The 20,178-nt window shown below is 39.2% G+C and overlaps 1 protein-coding gene across 1 annotated transcript in view; it reads left to right on the forward strand.

Moving 5' to 3' along the window:
- SEC24B (SEC24 homolog B, COPII coat complex component) overlaps window positions 1–16,823 on the forward strand; it is a 47,378-nt gene extending 30,555 nt beyond the window's left edge. Inside the window, exons 11-24 of the mRNA XM_054161735.1 lie at window positions 28–140; window positions 1,390–1,508; window positions 1,890–1,945; window positions 2,710–2,916; window positions 3,826–3,949; window positions 4,557–4,715; window positions 5,148–5,321; window positions 5,975–6,085; window positions 7,248–7,423; window positions 8,431–8,568; window positions 9,002–9,106; window positions 10,336–10,428; window positions 12,341–12,444; window positions 14,430–16,823. Coding sequence (XP_054017710.1) covers window positions 28–140; window positions 1,390–1,508; window positions 1,890–1,945; window positions 2,710–2,916; window positions 3,826–3,949; window positions 4,557–4,715; window positions 5,148–5,321; window positions 5,975–6,085; window positions 7,248–7,423; window positions 8,431–8,568; window positions 9,002–9,106; window positions 10,336–10,428; window positions 12,341–12,444; window positions 14,430–14,544 — 1,794 coding nt within the window. The 3' untranslated portion in view covers window positions 14,545–16,823. The remainder of the gene's footprint in view (window positions 1–27; window positions 141–1,389; window positions 1,509–1,889; window positions 1,946–2,709; window positions 2,917–3,825; window positions 3,950–4,556; window positions 4,716–5,147; window positions 5,322–5,974; window positions 6,086–7,247; window positions 7,424–8,430; window positions 8,569–9,001; window positions 9,107–10,335; window positions 10,429–12,340; window positions 12,445–14,429) is intronic.
- The last annotated feature ends 3,355 nt before the right edge of the window (window positions 16,824–20,178 follow it).

A 20,178-nucleotide genomic window follows, 5' to 3' on the forward strand; every position in this document is an offset into this window, starting at 1 on the left:
CTTTATTTTTGTGTCTTTACTTTGTAGCTTCGTCCTCCTCAGCCTGCGGTATATTTATTTGTTTTAGATGTGTCTCATAATGCAGTGGAGGCTGGATATTTGACAATAGTCTGCCAGTCATTGTTGGAAAACCTAGACAAGTAAGAATATCAATAATGTTTGCAAAAAAGCTGATGTGTTATTGTGAACAGTACTAACCTACAGTTTTACAGGAAACTTGCATGTAGTGCTGAATCATTCTGTCCCTGAAGGACAAAAGTTGTGTTGTCAGAGATTCTGAAATGCAACCCATGTCTTAAAAATAAAACAGCAACAGAAAAACCCAACTCGGAGCCAAACCAAGCAAAGGAAATTGGCTGGGACTTGTGCAGAAATGGCTGAAACCACTAGTATGAGATTGCCTAGGTGAATTGTGATGTCAGCTCAGAGTTTTTTGGATCACTGTTACCTGTGCTGCTTTCTCTCATCTCATTTTTGCACTGAAACATCTTGTGTGTGATTGTCAGTGCTGCCTTTTTGAGTGAGGGTTAATAAACCTGTGATCTGTGTTCAGATCTTTTGAAAATGGATTTGCCTCATCTGAAGGCCTTGTTGTTTTCTAAAAGTTTTTCTGAGGAAACTTGCTTTTAATTCCTGATCAAGACATCTACATGTACAATAAAATCCTTCACATTTGTTTATTGCTTTAGTCTTTGATCAGTTCCTGACAAATGTTTTGTCAACTTGAAACATGCTCAGTTGTTTTAGGAAAATTCCTGAAATCCTGTGCCAAATCAGTACATCCAGTTAATTTACATACTCAGCTAATAAAAACTATATTTGCCTCTATTGATTTTGTTTGCCATCACTGTTTTTAGTACTTCCTCTTTTTATTATTTTGTGTGTGTGTGTGTGTGTGTATTTTATTTCTGTAATGTTTACTTTTTCTTCCTGTAATTTTTTTTTTTTGCATAGGAACATGGTCCAGATGAGAAATAAATCTGTTGTGTTGTAGAGGCATTGGATTTTGGTTTAGAGCTCTAAGTACTCTATTGACTACATTAGTAAATGGGGAATTTGAGTTATGGAAGAACAGAACAGTCTATTTTCTGCTGCAAAACTGAGAAGCCTGCCTTCTTTCATGTGCCAGTGTAATGTTTAAATGAAACTAGGCTCACTCTCAGAATAAAACATCGATAGTGAATGCTTATCTGTAACAGTCTAGTGAATTGTATCATCCCAGCTTTTCAGAAAATCCTACTTATCCTACTGTTTTGGACCTTTCTTTCCTTCTCCTTTCACCCTTGTATACATGAGCGGAATTTCTGCCAACATCAGCAGGAGCTCTGTGTGTGTATGCATCTTGAGAGAGAAATCTAGGGCTTAACTAATTGTTTTTTAATGCTTCAGGCTGCCTGGAGACTCAAGAACAAGAATAGGGTTCATAACATTTGACAGCACTGTTCAGTTCTACAACTTGCAAGAAGGTTTATCCCAGCCTCAGATGCTGATTGTCTCAGATATTGATGGTAAGTTAAAAGAAAGAAAACGTTAACTATATTTTTGCGAAGCTACTTTTGCCTTCTTTTTGGTTGTTTTTATTTGTCTCAGAAGAGATACTGGAATCTCTCAAATGTTCTGTTACTAGGTCAATTTATGGGAGATATATTTTTAAAATAATCTTACACAAACTAGAGAGTAGGTGGTATTTTAAAAGCGAGATTCAGATGTTAATTTTGCTTTGAACACAGCGAGCTTTGTATAGACTGCAGCATTCTCTTGAGTACCTGTACCAGAACAGTAGACTTTGTTTCATGGTACATATAGCAGTGGACATTGAAATGTTTCATTCTAGTTTAATGTTATTTTTTTTTCTTTAATAAAATGCCTTTTTTCTGTTCTCCCTACAGATATTTTCCTCCCCACACCAGACAGTTTACTTGTAAATCTGCATGAAAGCAAAGAGGTACAATAGCTCAAAATATATCATTAAATGAAAGAGTTGCTTACAAAAATAGAAGTGAAACTTGTTTTCAGAATATAAAGCTCCAGCAGTCATTTTTAATTACAAAAATATTGCAAGTTGGTTTGTTGATGCATCACAGCTTTTAAAATAGACTTTGTTTTCCTCAATGTTTTGAAACGTGTAGTAATTTGGGCTGGTTGCCCTCTGCTATGGGGGGTGCTTCCTGTGTCCAAAAGTCCAGCCCAGAGGGGTGGACACAGGAAATGGTATTTCATACCATAATTCTTTGTGCTACTCTACTCCAGTGCGGGGTCTGGCACTTTCTCTTTCTTTCCTCGCCGTCACCCAGAGATGTCTCCCAGCCCAAGGCCACGGGGGGATGTGCAGTCTCAGATCTGGCCAGCTGAGACTAGCCTAGTGGGGAGGGGGGGGAAGAAGGAGCCCTGGGGGTCTTGGGTGCACCCTCAGGTGGGGATGAGATGTTTCTGGGTCTGCTTTGGGGTTTCTTTTGTCACTGTGCTTCTGGCTCTCTGTAAACACTCATTGCTTTCCATTTAAACTTTCCATCACTTTTGCAATCCGTTTGTCTGAGTCGTTACTTCTGCCCGTGGTGGAGAGGGGGTCTGCCTCAACCCATTAAAAAACGAAGCTGAAGTATTTGGCACTGATGGTCCCATTTAAGTTATGGCAGTACAGCTTTTTAGGAACACCAGAAAATCCCAAGCTTGCAAAATCTCTTGAACAAATCTCCATCTTTCCTGCAGCTGATCAAAGATCTCTTGAACGCATTACCAAATATGTTCACCAACACAAGAGAAACCCACAGTGCGTTGGGCCCTGCTCTTCAGGCTGCATTTAAACTCATGTCTCCAACGGGTGGTCGGATATCCGTGTTTCAGACTCAGTTGCCGTCTTTGGGAGCAGGACTTTTGCATTCCAGAGAAGATCCCAATCAAAGGTCAAGCACAAAGGTATAAAAACTTCCTTTAATATTTATCTCATAGGGACTGGCCATGTTTTTCTGACTTGCATAGTTCTGCCGGTTAACTATTGAGTCGTGTTTATAACATCACTAAATTTCCATTTCTGTGTTTGCGCATTTAAGATCACTAGTTCATACTCTTGTGGTATTATTGTTTCAAAGTGCACAGGCTGTCCTTACACTTTTGGTCCACAGCTATTCTTTGCAAGCAAAAGAAGCTGCAAATCTCTCTGATTCAGTTAATGCCAACCTGGGTTTTGAATGAAAGCATGGATATATTAGTTTATAGACCTAAAACATGATTTCTCACTGTTTTTATGACCTTGTTTAGAGAATCCAGGAAGTGTTACATAGTTGCAGGAATGTTATATTTGTATAAGAATGTAAACTTAGTTGCAAGTGGACTCTTAACTGCCTGTAAATCTAAACTAAACATGGAACATAAGGAAAACAGTTTCTGCAGGTTGGAATGCCTATAAATTGCTGCCTGTAGACAGGCGGATGTTGGTCTCTTCTCCCAGGCAGCCAGTACCAGAACAAGAGGACACAGTCTCAGGCTGCACCAGGGGAGGTTTAGGCTGGACGTTAGGAAGAAGTTCTATACAGAGAGAGTGATTGCCCATTGGAATGGACTGCCTGGGGAGGTGGTGGAGTCGTCATCATTGGAGGTGTTCAGGAGGAGACTTGATGGGGTGCTTGGTGCCATGAGTTAGTTGTTTAGGTGGGTTGGATTGGTTGATGGGTTGGACACGATGATGTTGAAGGTCTCTTCCAACCTGGTTTATTATTATTATAGGAACCTTCCTTATGATACTTTGCTACTGAATAGTATCCATGAAATCTTAAGAGATTACAGTTGTTGTCTCAACCTTTTCCTGTATGTTTTCTTTCACCAAAGGTGGTCCAGCATCTTGGTCCAGCAACAGATTTTTATAAGAAGTTGGCGCTGGACTGCTCAGGCCAGCAGACTGCTGTGGATTTATTTCTTTTAAGTTCACAATATTCTGATCTAGCTTCTCTGGGTAAGGAATATTTAATGTATGCATTCGCTCTTTGCACACTGTTGTCTTCCTTCAGAAGCATAGGCTACTCAGGAGTTCCTAGATCTTTTCACACTTGTGTAAATGCAGCTTGTGCAAAGGAATTGACTTTGAAGTTGGTAGCATTAAAGAAGAGGAGTGTTGGATTGATGGTATCAGACAATTTATTCTTGGATTTCACAGTTTTAAACAAAAAGAGCCTCTCCTGCTCAAGAGCAGGAAATGTTCAGGTGGCAAGGAATTAATGAAGTTTAATCACAGGGGTAGGATAGGGTTCTCACCTTTGGTATTAAGCCAAGATTTGTGTCTGCATATGCTCATTTAATGGTGTAGAGGCAAAACTATTTCTGCATGTACTCCTGTCTTAGCTGCTACAGGTAACATACTTACTGAAGTGTATTATTAGACCATTATGTGCTGGGGTGACTCATCACTGTTTTCAGTGGCCTGAGTCTGGGCCAGTTCTCTGTCTTACAGATATGGGTCATTATCAAAAAAAGATGAACATAGATAGGACTTGCAAAAGGCTGAACACAGTTTATGTTCTCACTTTTGTTATCTCTTAACTATATCTTTTCCTTCTTTACAGCTTGCATGTCCAAGTATTCTGCAGGATGCATCTATTACTATCCCTCTTTCCATCGTAGCCATAATCCTGCTCAGGCTGAAAAGTTGCAAAAAGACCTTAAAAGATACCTTACAAGAAAAATTGGATTTGAAGCAGTGATGCGCATAAGATGTACAAAAGGTTTGTTTTCAATACCACTTTGCATGGCAAAATTAGCATTAGGCACGCTGACTACCATTTGGAATCTAATGTTGCTAAATCCTAAGCAGATTCTTTCACTGAAGATACAGGTAGTTGCCTTCTCTATGTTATGTTCTGCTTTTATCATTCAATTTTATGTTTGGTTTTGTACTTAAGATAGCACAACCTCACTTGAACTGAGTTGATGTGTAGTATAAGGGAGTTATCCAGTTCAGTGTCCAAAATTGAGCGTGAGTGCTGTGGGATCATGCTGAAATGTCTCATGATTGCTGCTAGTGATTCTGTGCAATAATTAAAGTAACTATTTTTACTATTTTCTTAAACTTAGCTTCAGGAATGTGGGGTTCAATTATTGGTAGGATCTTTTTATGATGTTTTAACCTCACCCTGAATTATTTCATCTTCTTTCAGGTCTTTCAATACACACTTTTCATGGGAACTTTTTTGTACGATCGACTGATTTATTGTCCCTTGCCAATGTCAACCCTGATGCTGGATTTGCAGTACAAATGTCCATCGAGGAAAGTCTGACTGACACATCTTTGGTTTGTTTTCAAACAGCTCTATTGTATACCTCCAGCAAAGGTAAATAAATTGAAATTAATTGACCGCTTTTTGTTTCTTTTTCTGACATAATCTTCATATAGCTAGTTCCACAGATTTTTGTTATTTCTATGTGTCCTGAGAGAATCTTACCAAACTACTGTGGCTACTTGCCAGTTAATGACATAATTAAATCGTTGTAAATTCTATTTTGATGGGAAAATGCCATTTATCTCCATCTGATGATGGAGATAAATGATGATCCAGCAAGATTCCTTTGCTTTAAAGGCACGCTGTTGTCACAAGCACTAGTCACATGCTTTGACCAGAATCACTGACCCGTGATAGATTCAAGTGGGTTGCCTGGTACAGTGGGTGGGCATAAAGAGGAGCTGCTACATTGTAGCATAGAAGATGCTGCAAAATTTGGGGATGATGTACTTCATTTGTAGGATCGAGCCACTTAACGTTCATGTTAGAAGCTAGTTTGTGTTAGGAACTAGTGATTGTTAAGGTGAATGCTTTAGAGTGATGCAGAATTTCAGCAGTTTGAGAGACAGGAATGGGAGACAGCAGTTTTATAACAGGTGTTTGTATAGAGTGAGTGCATCTTAGATGAGAGGAGATACGCTGTAATGCCTGAATTTGTGTATCTCTACCAGGAGATACTACATAATGATTTTTACTTTGATTAGGTGAACGTCGAATTAGAGTGCACACACTTTGCTTGCCTGTAGTAAGTTCTCTGGCTGATGTGTATGCAGGAGCAGATGTACAAGCGGTTGTATGCCTCTTAGCAAACATGGGTAAGTGTAAGCCAGCCAGATCTGATTATCTTGCTGGATGTTCTTACTGTTGGCAACTGTTTAGATGAGCTAATGAATGAAACTTGAATATTGTAGAAAAAGGTTGGAATGGGGCACACTGAAGCCTGAGAACATAAAAGATGACAAAATCTAAGTTACATCAAAACTATGAACTGAAGTGTTCCTTAGTCTGAATGTTTAGTTGACTTCAGTCTTTTAAAAGGAGCCTTAAGTTGTTCTCTAGAGTTAATTAAAGGATCATAACACACTGGGATCAAAACTCAATGTTGTGTTACCACAGTTATCTCCAACATTAGCATTCTAGGATTCAGTTCAGTGAGTTGCTTGAAAACTTCTGACAATATTGAATCCAAGATGTGAACTAGTTTTTTATGCTTCTATGCTGTTGCTGTTAGGTTGAGGATTCTCAGTTATCCCCTGCTGTGGTCATAAGTAGCTGTTTGATAGACTCATCTCTGCCATTTTGTGTATGGCCCTGTATGGGCTGTTGTACATTAGTAGTCAAATTAGAAGAAATACATTGAACAGTTTCAAGGCCCAGCTTGACAGGGTGCTGGGCCATCTCATTTAAACTATATTCTTACCCTGAAAGTTTGGACTAGATGATTCTTGAGGTCACTTCCAGTCTGGTTTTCTATGAAGAAAAAAAAATAATAGTACTCCTGTATCTGGTTGTAAATGTGCCTTCAGTCCAGCAGATGGCTGCCTCCAAACAAAGGATTTGTGGCCCTTTCTCAGCAGCGAAAGATGAAGTTTCATTTACACTAATCAGAATTACGCCACTGAAACGCTCTGAGGTGGGACAGCAAAGAGTTGTATTGATAGCTAAGTTATTTATATAAGGTTCAAGAAAGGATTGAGACTCAAGCACATACCACAACTCTAAACAAATTATTTAATCCTCCAAAAGTAGGAACTAGGGAGTGGAGATTGGCCACACTGTATTTTTAGGCATTGTGACAGTGAGTTTCTGTATGGGCAATCCTCTTATTCACTCCTACAAAAAGTTAGGAGCATATATGTGGGTTTAAAGAAATAAAAAAAAAATCAAGTATCACAAAAGCACAACTAATATCTTTGGAATTCAAGGGAATGAGTGAGACCAGCTCCAGTAACTTCTCGTTTTCTCCTAAACAAACAGCTGTGGATCGCTCAGTTTCATCTAGTCTTGCAGATGCAAGAGATGCCTTAGTTAATGCTGTGGTAGACTCCCTGGCAGCATACATGTCAATGGCCTCAAATCTGCAGCAGTCCATGCTGGTAGCACCAAATTCCCTCAAGCTGTTTCCGCTGTATATTTTGGCCCTTCTCAAACAGGTATGTATAATCCAGCAGATTGATATTTGTTGTTTCATTCTTTAGCTCTAAGTATAAAGCAATGGCTTCAAACTGGGAGAAGCTGGGTTTAGATTAGGCATTAGAAGAAATTCTTTCCCCAGAGGGAATAAGCACTGGAACAGGTTGCCCAGAAAAATCATAGAGGCTCCAAGCTCAGAAGTGTTCAAAGCCAGGTTGGTTGGGGCCTTGAGCAGCCTGGTCTGATAGGAGGTGTCCCTGCCCATAGCAGAGGTTTGGAACTAGATGATCTTTACCATCTCTTCCAACCAAAACCATTCTGTGATTTGCTGATAAATGGTGTCAGCACCCTGCTATAATTAGGAAAATCAGGGTTTCCTCTGAGCTTACTATGCCTCAATGAGCTTCACAGGCTAGTAACATTTATCAGGAATGAAAATGAGAAATGCTGGCCCACTCATAACAATTTCACACAGTGTGGGAAATTACTATCTTTTTATTTATTCTCTTGTGTCAATAAGGAGCAAGAATGAGATAAGTCTTAAGAAGTATTGTGTTGAATTTGAGTTCCTGTTGTATCTCAATAAGATTTCTTTACAAGTTTTGCCATCTTTACTTGACACTTGCAAATAATCTGTAATGTGATGTAAACCAGAGGATTCATTTAAGTATCTGTACAACTAACAAAAAGGAGGATGGAGAGAGGTACAAGGTGGTCTCTTCTCCCTTAGAAGCAAGTGATAGGAGGAGAGAAAATGACGTTGTGTTGCACCAGCAAAGGTTTAGGTTGGACATAAAAAGAAGATTCTTTACTTGAAAGGGTTCTCCAAGACCCAAGCAGGCTCACCCAGGGAAGAGGCTGAATTGCCTTCCCTGGCACTGTTGATGCATGGATGTGGTGCTGAGGGACATGGTTTAGCACCAGCTTTGGTAGAGTTAGATAATGGTTGGACTCAATGATGTTAAAGGTCTTTTCCAACCAAAAGGATTCTGCCAGTCAGAGTAACACCACCACTGTTCTCTTACAGAAAGCGTTTCGAACAGGCACGAGTACGCGCTTGGATGATCGCGTCTATGCAATGTGCCAGATGAAGAGCCAGCCTCTCATTCATTTGATGAAAATGATACATCCCAACTTGTACAGAATAGACAAATTGATTGATGAGGTAATGTATGAAGCCTGTTTGGTAACAATTTTTAAGTTTTACTGGTCTGTTAAATCTGGTGTTGAGCTAGATAATGGTTGGACTCAATGATCTTCAAGGCCTTTTCCCAAGAAAAGAATTCTATGAATGCTTCTGAAAGTTTTGCATCTATAGCATGAGAAATATTACCTACACAAATGAACTTGTGCTGTTCTTTTTTAGGTAATAAACCAGTCTTTATGTTAAATAACCATTCTACAGTTGTTAGATGTACATAATCATTTTAGGCTTAACGTGGTGCTTTGGTTCATGAGACTCCTCAAAAGTTTGCTAGACATTAACAATGGTTTCTCCTGGTTTATTTTACCTTGTTAAAATGATTTGTTGTAAGGATTACCTTGTAAAAAAGATTTGTTTCTATTCCAGTGTTGCTTAGTTTTGTTTTTTGTTACAGAGTACAATACATGTAAATGACAGAGTTGTTCCTCAGCCACCTCTTCAGAAGTTGTCTGCAGAGAAGTTGACAAGAGAAGGAGCTTTTCTTATGGATTGTGGTTCAGTAAGTTACTGATTTTACACATTCTGGTTTGGCATTTTTTTGGTGGTGTTTTGTTGTATTAAAAAACAACAACAAAACATTCATGCTATATTACTGAAAGCAGTTAACTCTCAACAGTAGCAGTGTAGGGAGTCAGCATTCCAGACAGCCTGGCAGTAATCTGTACTCCAGCAAAAGGCTTTCATAGTTTGTTCCTCTGAGGTTATATATTAAGGCTTTTGAGGTTAAATTTTTACTATGCTTAAGTGATCAGAACATACCAAGAGGTATGTTGGTTTTTGTTTGGGTGGGTTTTTCTTCTGGATTTTTGTTTCCCAGATTTTTCTCTTAGTGGTTCATTGTTAGGGAGGATGTAATACATAAGAAATACTTACTCATTGGTGCAGGAACCTTCTCAATACAAATAGAAGTGGGTTGTGATTTGTGGCTTGTGTGACCGAGGAGTTGTAAGAGTGCACTTGCAGGGAGTGAACAAAATCTGTAGATCCAGTTGAAGGCATTTGCAGAAAAACACATTAAAACACACTTAACTAGTTAAAGTATTACGCTACTCTCATGGCAGCTGAGAAAGTGCTAAAGCACTTGTGTGAACTTCCACTCAACTTTCCCTCAATCTTGTATGAGGTCAGGGGCTCCCGAGTGAATGTCAAGCTAGCTTCTCTATGCAGATATCTGGCATAATTACTCTTAACATGTTTTGATAACTGATCCTGGTCTGGCAGGGGGTTTGGACTCGGATCTCCAGAGGTCATTTCCACCCTCTACCATTCTATGATGCTTTACTATGACTTGCTTAGAATGGAATGTCAGTGTGTGGTAACTGGCACAGTGGTGTGACTTTATACAATTTCATTTGTTTCATTTTAGAGGGTAACATGGGAAGTTACTACATTGACTGTTCCAATGTAGATGTGTCCTGCATCTTCAGTCTTTCAGTTTGCATTCTGCTTACTTTGCTTTTTAATGATCTTAGTCCAAATGTTGCCAATGTATAAGTAAACATACAAATAAGGAAGAGAGAGATGTACATCTCTATATATATACATATTTACATGTGCATACATAGATGGTGAATGTACATAGAAATATATAGGAATTGCAGCTGGAGCTCTCAAGCGATTCATTTGCATGCAAGGTATTCTTCTGGTGTTATTCCAATTGCATCACCTCATTTTTTCCTCTAAAATATATGCAAGGCCTCTCCTAAAACTGATTCTGACATCTCCCAGGTTTTCTACATTTGGATTGGAAAAAACTGCGACAACAACTTCATCAAAGATGTCCTTGGATACCCAAACTATGCGTCAGTACCACAGAAAATGGTAGGCGTTTCAATGAGCTGTGCTCTGTAGTGCCTGCGTTTGGAACCTATGTTTAATCTATTCTGCATTTTCAGTTTTAAATTATGTGGCTATGAATGAGGTAATTTTTACTGGGTGCCTTTTAACCCTTTGCCAGCTTCATAAGAGACAGAAATTGTCAAATGCTTTTAAGGAAAGAATGTAGACATGTAAATTTCGACATTAGTGGAATGCCAAAAAAACCACTCTATGGTGTTATTACTTTTATTGTTTTTATGGAAATACATGTGGGCTCACAAGAACAGGATGAAATTATATACCATGAATACAAATCTTAGCTATTCAGGCATATTAATTAGGGTTCTTTTATTGATACGGTTTTCAGAAGCCTTGTGTTTACTTGGTGTAAGATACCAAGTCTGTGGCATGATGTGATAGGCCTGTAAGTAAAGCCTAAGAGTTAAGTTTTGCTTAGTGTAATGGGTTGGGGCAGATCCCCTCCCCACCACAGGCAGAAATAACGACTCAGGCAAATGGATTGCAAAAGTGATGGAAAGTTTAAGTAGGAAAATAACAATAAACAACAATGAAAGTTTTACAGAGACCCACAAGCACCATGACAAAGAGAGAGATCCCAGAACATACCCAGGAACATCCCATCCCCACCTGGGGGTACACCCAAACCCCCCCAGGGCTCTTTCCCCTGCCCCCAACCCAGCCTTGTGCCTGGGCAGGCCCAAGGGAGGCAGCTCATGCCATTTTACCTAGGCAGCAGCAGGGGACGAAAGAGAAAGTGAAGACCCCGCATGGACTTTTTATAGGGGAGCAGGGCATTATGGGAATGGAATACCTGGTTCTCTGTGACCACCCCCTGGGCTGGGTCCACCCCTTGGGACCTCCCAGGTGTGGCCTGTGCAGTGGCATCTGGGCCAGCACCCAGCCTAAACCACCACACTTAGTTTCCAAGTCTTGATTCAATGTTAAAAAGAAACCCTTTCAGGTGTCAGAACATCAAAGACCCCTGTATGTGTGTTTTCATGGAGAGGTTTTTGTTGTAAACTGTTCCCATAGTCTCATGCCTGTAATAGAGCAGCCATTATAGAGAATACCCCTCTTCTGAGGGTACTGATTCCAAAATATCAGGAAGTGGTGTGTAAGAATGGACCCTTTTAAGACACCAGGAAAGGTCAGAATCAAATGGTTATATTCAGATAGAACCAAAAACACACAGGAAGGCATTTTCTGCTTGTAAAGCTTGTGTAGTATTGAAGAGGAAAAGTAAGTGGCAAGTGGTAATTGTAAGACCAGATTAAGAGTGGGGAGCTTTAATACCCCTATAAAACTGGATTCCTTGTTCAGAGCTTTTATTTTGCTTGTATTAGCAGTTTAAAACTGTTGCCTTTGATCAGCTGGTGTAGGTATTAGTTGACAGAGTTTTTGGCAAGAACTTGGACAAAGGAAGCATGATAACTTTTTTTTAATTCAATGATCATATAGCAGCAAGGTCTTTTTTTAATTCTGTTTTCTCCAGCTCATTCCCTAACCAAATAGCCAAGTCTAATCTTTGCTTGGAAATTAGCTTACAATTCAGGTTTCACTTCATGTTTTGTTCATTTTCTCAGTGATGCAAAATACAGCATGTACAGATTTGATTGACAGAGCAAGGAAACTGGGAAAGCAGCATCTTGATAGCTGTTTAAATGTGCTTGCTTTCTAAAATCTTTTGCACTTCTAAAGCAGCTGAAGTTAAAGATGTACTGATTGCTACAGAACAGATATTATTTACTTTAGGAACAATGTGTATATGTAATCCAGGGCTGGAATTTCTTAATAGAAATTGTGGTTTGGGCCATGTTATGACTGTCAGAAACTGTGTTTTTTAAAGTGTTTTGATAATAAAAGATGATGACTTCTTTCAATTACCTTCAACCAGACACAACTTCCAGAGGTAGATGCACCTTCTTCAGAAAGGACACGATCCTTTATATCTTGGCTTAGAGACAATAGACCTTTAAGTCCAGTTCTTCAAGTAATAAAGTAAGTATTTCTGTTAAGATAATGAGTAATTACTGGCAATTTGTATTTACAATTTCTGGTTGACATTGATGAAAGTAGGAGTATGTGTTCCAGAAGAAAGAGATTTTGAAGTTGAGATAGTGCTGTTGTCTAAAACCTTTTGGCAGCAAAGGTCATAGTTGAACCTAGTGCAAATTCAGTTACTACTAGTTTTGTTGGTAGTAATTAGTTGCATATTTTTGTTGATAAGAATATAATAAAGTAGTGGATCAGTGGGGTAAAGCACGTTAATTTCTGGTGGATGTTTTGCAACTTTTATATATATGTATCTATCCAGTAATGCTGTTAATCTGTAGATGGTTTGATAATTTCTATATCTTAGTTACTGAGCTCCATACAGCAGATGAGGATGTTCTGAAATCTTTTCAAGCCATGACCCTCTTCTATAATTTGTGACCCTATTCTATTCTATAACATGCTTATACCTCAGTTTACATTTTGTTTGTGTTTTCTGGAATACTCAGTTTACTGAGCTGGTTGGGAGATCACATTTTAGAGAGCATGATGACATTCTTACTCAGATAAATGATGTTTAAACACAGGACTGACTGAAGCTCTTCCACTATTGGTATTGTGGCTGCTACTAGAATTGCAAGCAGTGCTTACAGACCGTGATAAACAGTAGAGCTTTACATAGAATATACATAGAATAAACCAGGTTGGAAGAGACCTTCAAGATCATCGCATCCAACCCATCAACCAATCCAACACCGCCCAAGCAACTAACCCACGGCACCAAGCACCCCGTCAAGTCTTCTCCTAAAAACCTCCAGTGATGGCGACTCCACCACCTCCCCAGGCAGCCCATTCCAATGTGCAATCACTCTTTCTGTATAGAACTTTTTTCTAACATCCAGCCTGAACCTCCCCTGGCGCAGCCTGAGACTGTGTCCTCTTGTTCTGGTACTGCTTGCCTGGGAGAAGAGACCAACATCCGTCTGTCTACAACCTCCCTTCAGGTAGTTGTAGAGAGTAATAAGGTCACCCCTGAGTCTCCTCTTCTCCAGGCTAAGCAACCCCAGCTCCCTCAGCCTCTCCTCGTAGGGCTTATGTTCCAAACCCCTCACCAACTTTGTTGCTCTTCTCTGGACTCGTTCCAGCAAGTCAACATCCTTCCTAAACTGAGGGGCCCAGAACTGGACACAGTACTCGAGGTGCGGCCTAACCAGTGCAGTGTACAGGGGCAGAATGACCTCCCTGCTCCTGCTGGCCACACTGTTCCTGATGCAGGCCAGGATGCCATTGGCCCTCTTAGCTGCCTGGGCACACTGCAGGCTCATGTTCAGTCTACCGTCGACTAGCACCCCCAGGTCCCTCTCAGCCTGACTGCTCTCCAGCCACTCTGACCCCAGCCTGTAGCTCTGCATTACCTCATGCTGCATTACACCAGTACAAAACACTCTGCCCCAGCAAGTATTTGCTGTACCCCAGTAAGCTTTTATCAGGACAGTAATTTTAGATGTTAGGTCTTTCACCTGTTTACCTTCTCTCTTCTGTTACTAGACAAGAAAAATGGGGAAGGGATAGAGCTTATGTGTAACCAGAGATGTAAATTGTCCTTTTTTTAGGTAACCTTTGTCAGGTGTTAATTTAAACCCTTTGAAATTCCTTGCCACCAGTATATTTAAGTTCTAAAAGAAAAATCATTTTGGTTTCCTTTCTGTGTTTCTGCAAGATACTTTAAATTCTCTTTCACCCACTTTTAAACCTTTCTGTAGTTCATAAAAAAAGGATGCTGTAGTGTTGTTTGTTCATGCTGTTGTTTGAGAATGTGTTACAAACTCCAGGTTACTTCCTAAACTTGAGATTATTTACAATTGTAGTATCTTTGAACTGAATCTAGACTTCAAAGGGCAATAAGCAATTAGTTGGAATTTTTTGCTTGAATTTACAGTGGGTATTTTTGTTCAGTGTTTGAATAAAAACACCTTCCTCTCTTCTTTCAGAGATGAGAACCCTGCCAAAACAGACTTTTTCCAGCATTTAATTGAGGATCGGACAGAAGCAGCTTTCTCATATTATGAATTCTTACTTAATATTCAACAGCAGATTTGTAAGTGAACAAGGAATAATAGAGGAAAACTCCTGACTGCAGACAGAAGCGTGGGCCAAGAGAAGCATATTGGAAGTGATGAAAGTGGATGCTTGTTCTTCACAATGTACAGTGACCAGCACTGGTTCTGGAAGCTTTAGAGCTAAAGGAGTATCCGTTTCCAAAAGAATTGTGCAGACTTACTTCAGTCTAAAAGTGCTAGGAGTGATGAAGCTGTTTCACTAGTAAACTTTGAATTGGTTATACATGTTTCCAGTTACGCAGCGGTATGGTGCTCTGTTCATTGCAAGCTGGTGAATTGATGTAGCTATGTGAGATGATATTTCTTGACGAAATGTACAATTAGGTAAAGCCCTTTTTCTTACATTGATTACAGTTCCCCTCCCAGATCCAAATTCTTAACAGAAGTGACCAAGGGCAGTGATGTATGTCAGTTGTTTATATGAATTTCTTTTTAAAAGGAACGATTCATACTTACTAAAGACTTCAGCGAATTCCCTGTGAAAGTTGTAGAGTTTCAGTAAAGTACATCAATTGTAGAAATAAAATATATTATGTACATAAGCATTACATTTGTAAAGAAAATGTAAAAAATGTAACAAAAAAAAAAAGAACAACAAAAAAAAAAGACTTAGCTCAGTGTGCAGAATTGTTGAGTGCTCAATGATGAATTGTTTTGTCCCAGGCTAGACAATGAAGTTGACTATTAAAACATGCTAAGGAGAAGTATCCATGTAGAAAGAACACATCTGCTGCTTCTGTTAATTTTAGGTGAATTTATTTATGATTGGCTTACTAATTAAAAATATTTTGCTTTATCATGTGAGTCTTTTATATTTATGCAAGTATAACCTTATTGCAGCTAAACTCTTACTGAACTGAAGAGAAGGTGTTTACCACTTAATTTCAGAGTCCCCTGAAAGGGAGGAGAAAACACTGCATAGTCTGAAGTGAGCTATTGATAGAGTTCCTAAACCCCTTCTTATGTATCATCCTCTAAAGAAGGCATATCTGTTAACCTTGTTTTATGTTTTGTAAACTGCTGTAGTCTTGGTCCAGGTTTCTGTAAATTGTGTTGTCTGCGTGGGTAGTGACTCACACATGAAGATTTGATTTCTGCTGTGATCTAAAGGAAGAAAAAACAAAAAGGTGTAAAAACTAATTCCTTACATTGGTGAAAGTAAAGGCTTTGAAATGTCACCGTTCAAAATGCAATCACACTGTTGCATCTTTCTGAAACCTTGTTCTTGCTGATGTTTTCAGAACTCAATGGCTTGGGCTTTTTGATGAATTGATCCCAGATTTTTGAATTGGGTTAAGTTAGGATGGCTTTGTTTGGGTTTTGTTTTGTTTGTTTCTTAGAAGCACATTAGAAATAACTCATGAAGCACAATCACTCATACTTAGTATTCTGAACTCGCTTTATTTGTTTGGTTTAATGAAATGTGACTACAACAGGATAATTAAGTACAAAGAGAAGCAAATGGTTATTAGTATGATTATGTTCTCTTTTAAAGTAGCCTTGAAAATGCTAACATTGCATTTTAACTACCATAGCCCCCAAATCAAATAGTCAAGGAAAAAAAATGTACTAGCTATGGTTTGCAAACGCTTTAAAAGCTACACTAATTAAATTCTGCAAGTGGTGTTACTCTGCATGTTAGCACAACTTACTGTTTGGAGAAGATACCTTCTAAGTTATATTTGTGTGTTGTCCTGAACTAAATGTGTTTTAAGTTACCCAAAGATTACTGAAGAAAACCTTTCCATTTAGTAAATTAATTTATCGTGTAATAAATGTCTGAGGTGATGCTGAATGTTGTCCCTAAATCAGACCTCCAGGATTTCAGTGCTTGTTTGTAGATTAATTTGCATTGGGTGAAAGCTAGGTGCTGGTGAAGAGTGGGGCACCTTAATAATCATTTGTAACTGCAGAGATGGGGCGGGGAAGGTATAGTTTTAAATGCCTCATGAAAGATGCTTCTGAGTCGTGAGCTGGGTATTGAATATCTGGGAACATGATTAATTGCAACGTAATCTGTAAAACCATTACTGAAAGCTTTATTCTTCTATGGTTTTGTATATAAGAATTATGAGAAGTACATCTTGAGAGCTATTTGTTCAGTAAAATTATGACATGGTGCAGAGAATCTAGTTATTTTTGTACTGATTATAGAGCATGTCTCCCTTCTGGCTGATCTTTGGTTTAAATTTTAAAAAGGTGGTCTCATGCCCACACCACACAAAGATATTGAGGTGCTGGAGTAGGTCCAGAGAAGGGCAACAAAGCTGGGGAAGGGGTCCAGAGAAGGGCAACAAAGCTGGGGAAGGGTCTGGAGAACAGGTGAGGACACCTCAGAGAACTGGGATTCTTTAGTCTGGAGAAAGGGAGGCTCTTTCTTGCTCTCTCCAACATGGTGGGTGTTGGTCTGTTCTCCCTGGTAACAAGTGATAGGGCAAGAGCAAGAGGGAATGGCCTCAAGTTGCCCCAGAGGAGGTTTTAGTTGATCTTTAAGGTCTTTTCCAACTGAAATGATTCTACAGAAGTATTTTGAATTTGAAACATCTCTGGATTTGGTGTATCAATTTCACCATTTTGAACAATGGAATAGCTGCAGGCATGGCAAAAGTATACGCACCAAAAAGATTAGTCCCTACTAATCTTGGGAGTTGAATTTTGTTCAAAACACCTTCAAAACTGCGTAACAGGAATACACTATTTCATTAAAAGGTAAGATTTGCTGGGGAAGCTGTATCCTAGCCACAGCTAACTATGTCTTTGGGGCATCAGTTCAAATCCTCAGCATTCTGAATACTGACAGTGCACAGCTTTTACCATGTCTTGGTTCTAAAAGAACATCTCATACCTCTTACCAAGTGGATAATTGTCAGTCCAGGGAACTCTTACTCTAGTAAAGACACATGATGCATTTGCCAGAGAACTATTAGTAGGCTTGATCCTTTATTCTTAAGATTATAAGAAAATTAGGTAAACTTTGTGTTGGAACAATTTAACTTGAAGGTTGGAATAACCACCCAATGCTGATAGTGGGGGCTGGTAGAAACCTGAGGAGGGAAGATGTAGACTGGATATTAGGAAGAAATTTGTTATAGTGAAGGGTGGTGAGACACTAGAGCAGGTTGCCCAAGGAGGTCATGGAAAGCCCTTCCTTAGAGGTGTTGAAGGCCAATTTGGATGAGGCCTTGAGCAACCTGGTTTAGTGGAAGGTGTCCCTGCTTATGGCAGGGCATTGGAATTAGATGATCTTTAAGGTCCCTTGCAACCCAAACCATCCTATGAATCTATGAAATAAGCTTTTTTGTTAATGTAGAGCTTCATAGCAATGGAGAAAAGATGAGTAGGGGTAGGTGGTTTGGTTTGGGTTTGGGTTTCTGTCTGGTTTGTCAGATACTTTGTTGTTGTGGTGGTTTTTAAAAAGCCCAAATTGCTGTCAGTAATCCTGAGAGTCAAGGTGCTCTTTAGTATCTTTGCATATGGGCTCTTAACATCATTTCAGACCAAACATTTTCAGTATTACATGCAGAATCATCAAGGTATGAGACAGAAGTGGGTTTATGCGGGAAAAGTTGCAACTTCAGCAGTTTCTATAAGTAGAAGTACTAACTCATGCATAACAGTCCTGAAAGATCTCACTTTGATTGGGGTTTTAGAGTACATTTGTCTCATTGCTGTGTTCTGATTGTGAGCAGGATGTAACTGTGGAAGCTTAGCAGCTTCAGTCATAGCAAGTATGGAGGTCTGAGGTGCTAACTGGTGAGGAATTTATGGAATACCCCAAATATCTGTAAGTTTCTATATCAAAAAATTACTTCATTGACCTTTTTTTTTGTGTGTGCAAAAGCAGGTTTTCATACTTTAATGCATATTAAATCTTTTCTGTAATTCTTTCTGACAGTTTAGTCTGTTTAAACAAAGGGATGGAGGTGTGTCTACATACACTATTGCTTCCCAGGTTTTCATAAAGCAGGTGGAATCAAACAGCTCTCTTACAATCACAAGGGTTAAGTTTTAATTAGAAGAATGTAATCGTAGTTCCTGTTGGGCCCAGATAATTCCAAGATGTAGCACAACAGAGTTTGTGTTCAGTTGCTTTGTTAGGAACACTAAAAGGAGGCTGGCCAGACTAATGATTTGTTAATGTCACTTCTTTTCCCTGTCAGTTCCTAGAATTATTTGACAGCCCCACACAGGAGGGCTGTCCCACATACATATATATATGTCCCACCTACATACATGTGGGTTTTGGAACCCACATAGGAGGTTCCACGTAAACAGAAGGAAAACCTTTTTTCACTGTGAGGATGACACAACACTGGAACAGGCTGCCCAGAGAGGTTGTGGAGTCTCATTATCTGGAGACATTCAAAACCCACCTGGATGTGATCCTGTGTGACCTATTCTAGGTGATCCTGCTCTGGCAGGGGTATTGAACTAGGTGATTTCAAGGTGATTATAGCAGCCTCATATGCCTTGACTTAAACTGCCATGGTGTTATAGTCATACCCAGGAATGTGGAAAGTGTGGGTACAGCAATTGAAAATAACTGGCATTTGAAGTTCCTCTTGAAAACATTTTGATTTTCCTCATAAGCTACTGGTGGTGCTTTTTCAGGAAAAATCCTAACACATTCTGCTTGTTTGTAGCAAGATTATTCTCACATGATGTAAAAGAAGATTATTACAAGAGCAATGGAAATTCAAATAGCCAGGTGTGTTTCTTCTATTTATGTTGTGATCCTGAATTCTGAGTGATTTCCACTTCCAGGGTCTTTGATGTCTTTTCCTTTACAACTCTGATAACTAGAAGATACCAACTGCTTCACGGAATTTCTTCTTTTTCTTTGAAGGTCCTTAGCAAAACAATGGAGCTGCCTAATCAGTAGTATCAATAATGCACAAGATTGCAGCAGTTGCACACTTGTACAGAAGATAAGTAGAGGAGGTGGCAGAACTGGAAATGTTACAGACTTGTTTAAAAAAAAAAATTGGAGGAAAATTAGTTTTAAAACATGTTTTCCTTGTACCTGTTTATAATTTTCTGGTTTATATTTTGTTAAAGCAACATATGCATGTTTCCTTTGTTGGGTTTTGTTTGTTTCCTTTTCAGATGTTAGGAGAACATCATCTTCGAGGCATCAGCAAACAACAGATCTCCAATTACACCCTTAATCATGTTGCCACTAAAAGAGAAATGTCAGCTTTAAAAAGGTCAGGAAAGTTGGAGAGATGTCCACTTTGGCTGGCAAGCAGCATTATCTTCCCTTGTGTTTGTCAACCTGAGCAGTCTCTTCTGCTTGCGAGACATTGAGGCTTTGTGGTGTTTTTGAATGAAGTGTTTAGTGGCATGAGAAGCCTCAAGCATGAGGAAGAGTTGGTGATGATTAACCATCTTGGCAATCTGCCAGCCATAGGTAATGTTAGTCTGATAAACTGTTTGAAAAGATGTTCTATAAATTAACAAAATACTTCAGTGTTAGAAGAGGAGAAAGGCGAGGAAAAGGCAGAAACAAAAAAAAAAAAACATTTAGGACAGTACTGTCTTCTATCATTAAGTGCTGTTTCTGTAAAAGTTCTACAGGCTATACATCTGAGCTTTTCTGAATACAGAATGTTGCTAAGAA

The sequence above is a fragment of the Dryobates pubescens genome, chromosome 1, assembly GCF_014839835.1.
Source record: "Dryobates pubescens isolate bDryPub1 chromosome 1, bDryPub1.pri, whole genome shotgun sequence".
In the NCBI taxonomy this organism is placed as follows: Eukaryota; Metazoa; Chordata; class Aves; order Piciformes; family Picidae; genus Dryobates; species Dryobates pubescens.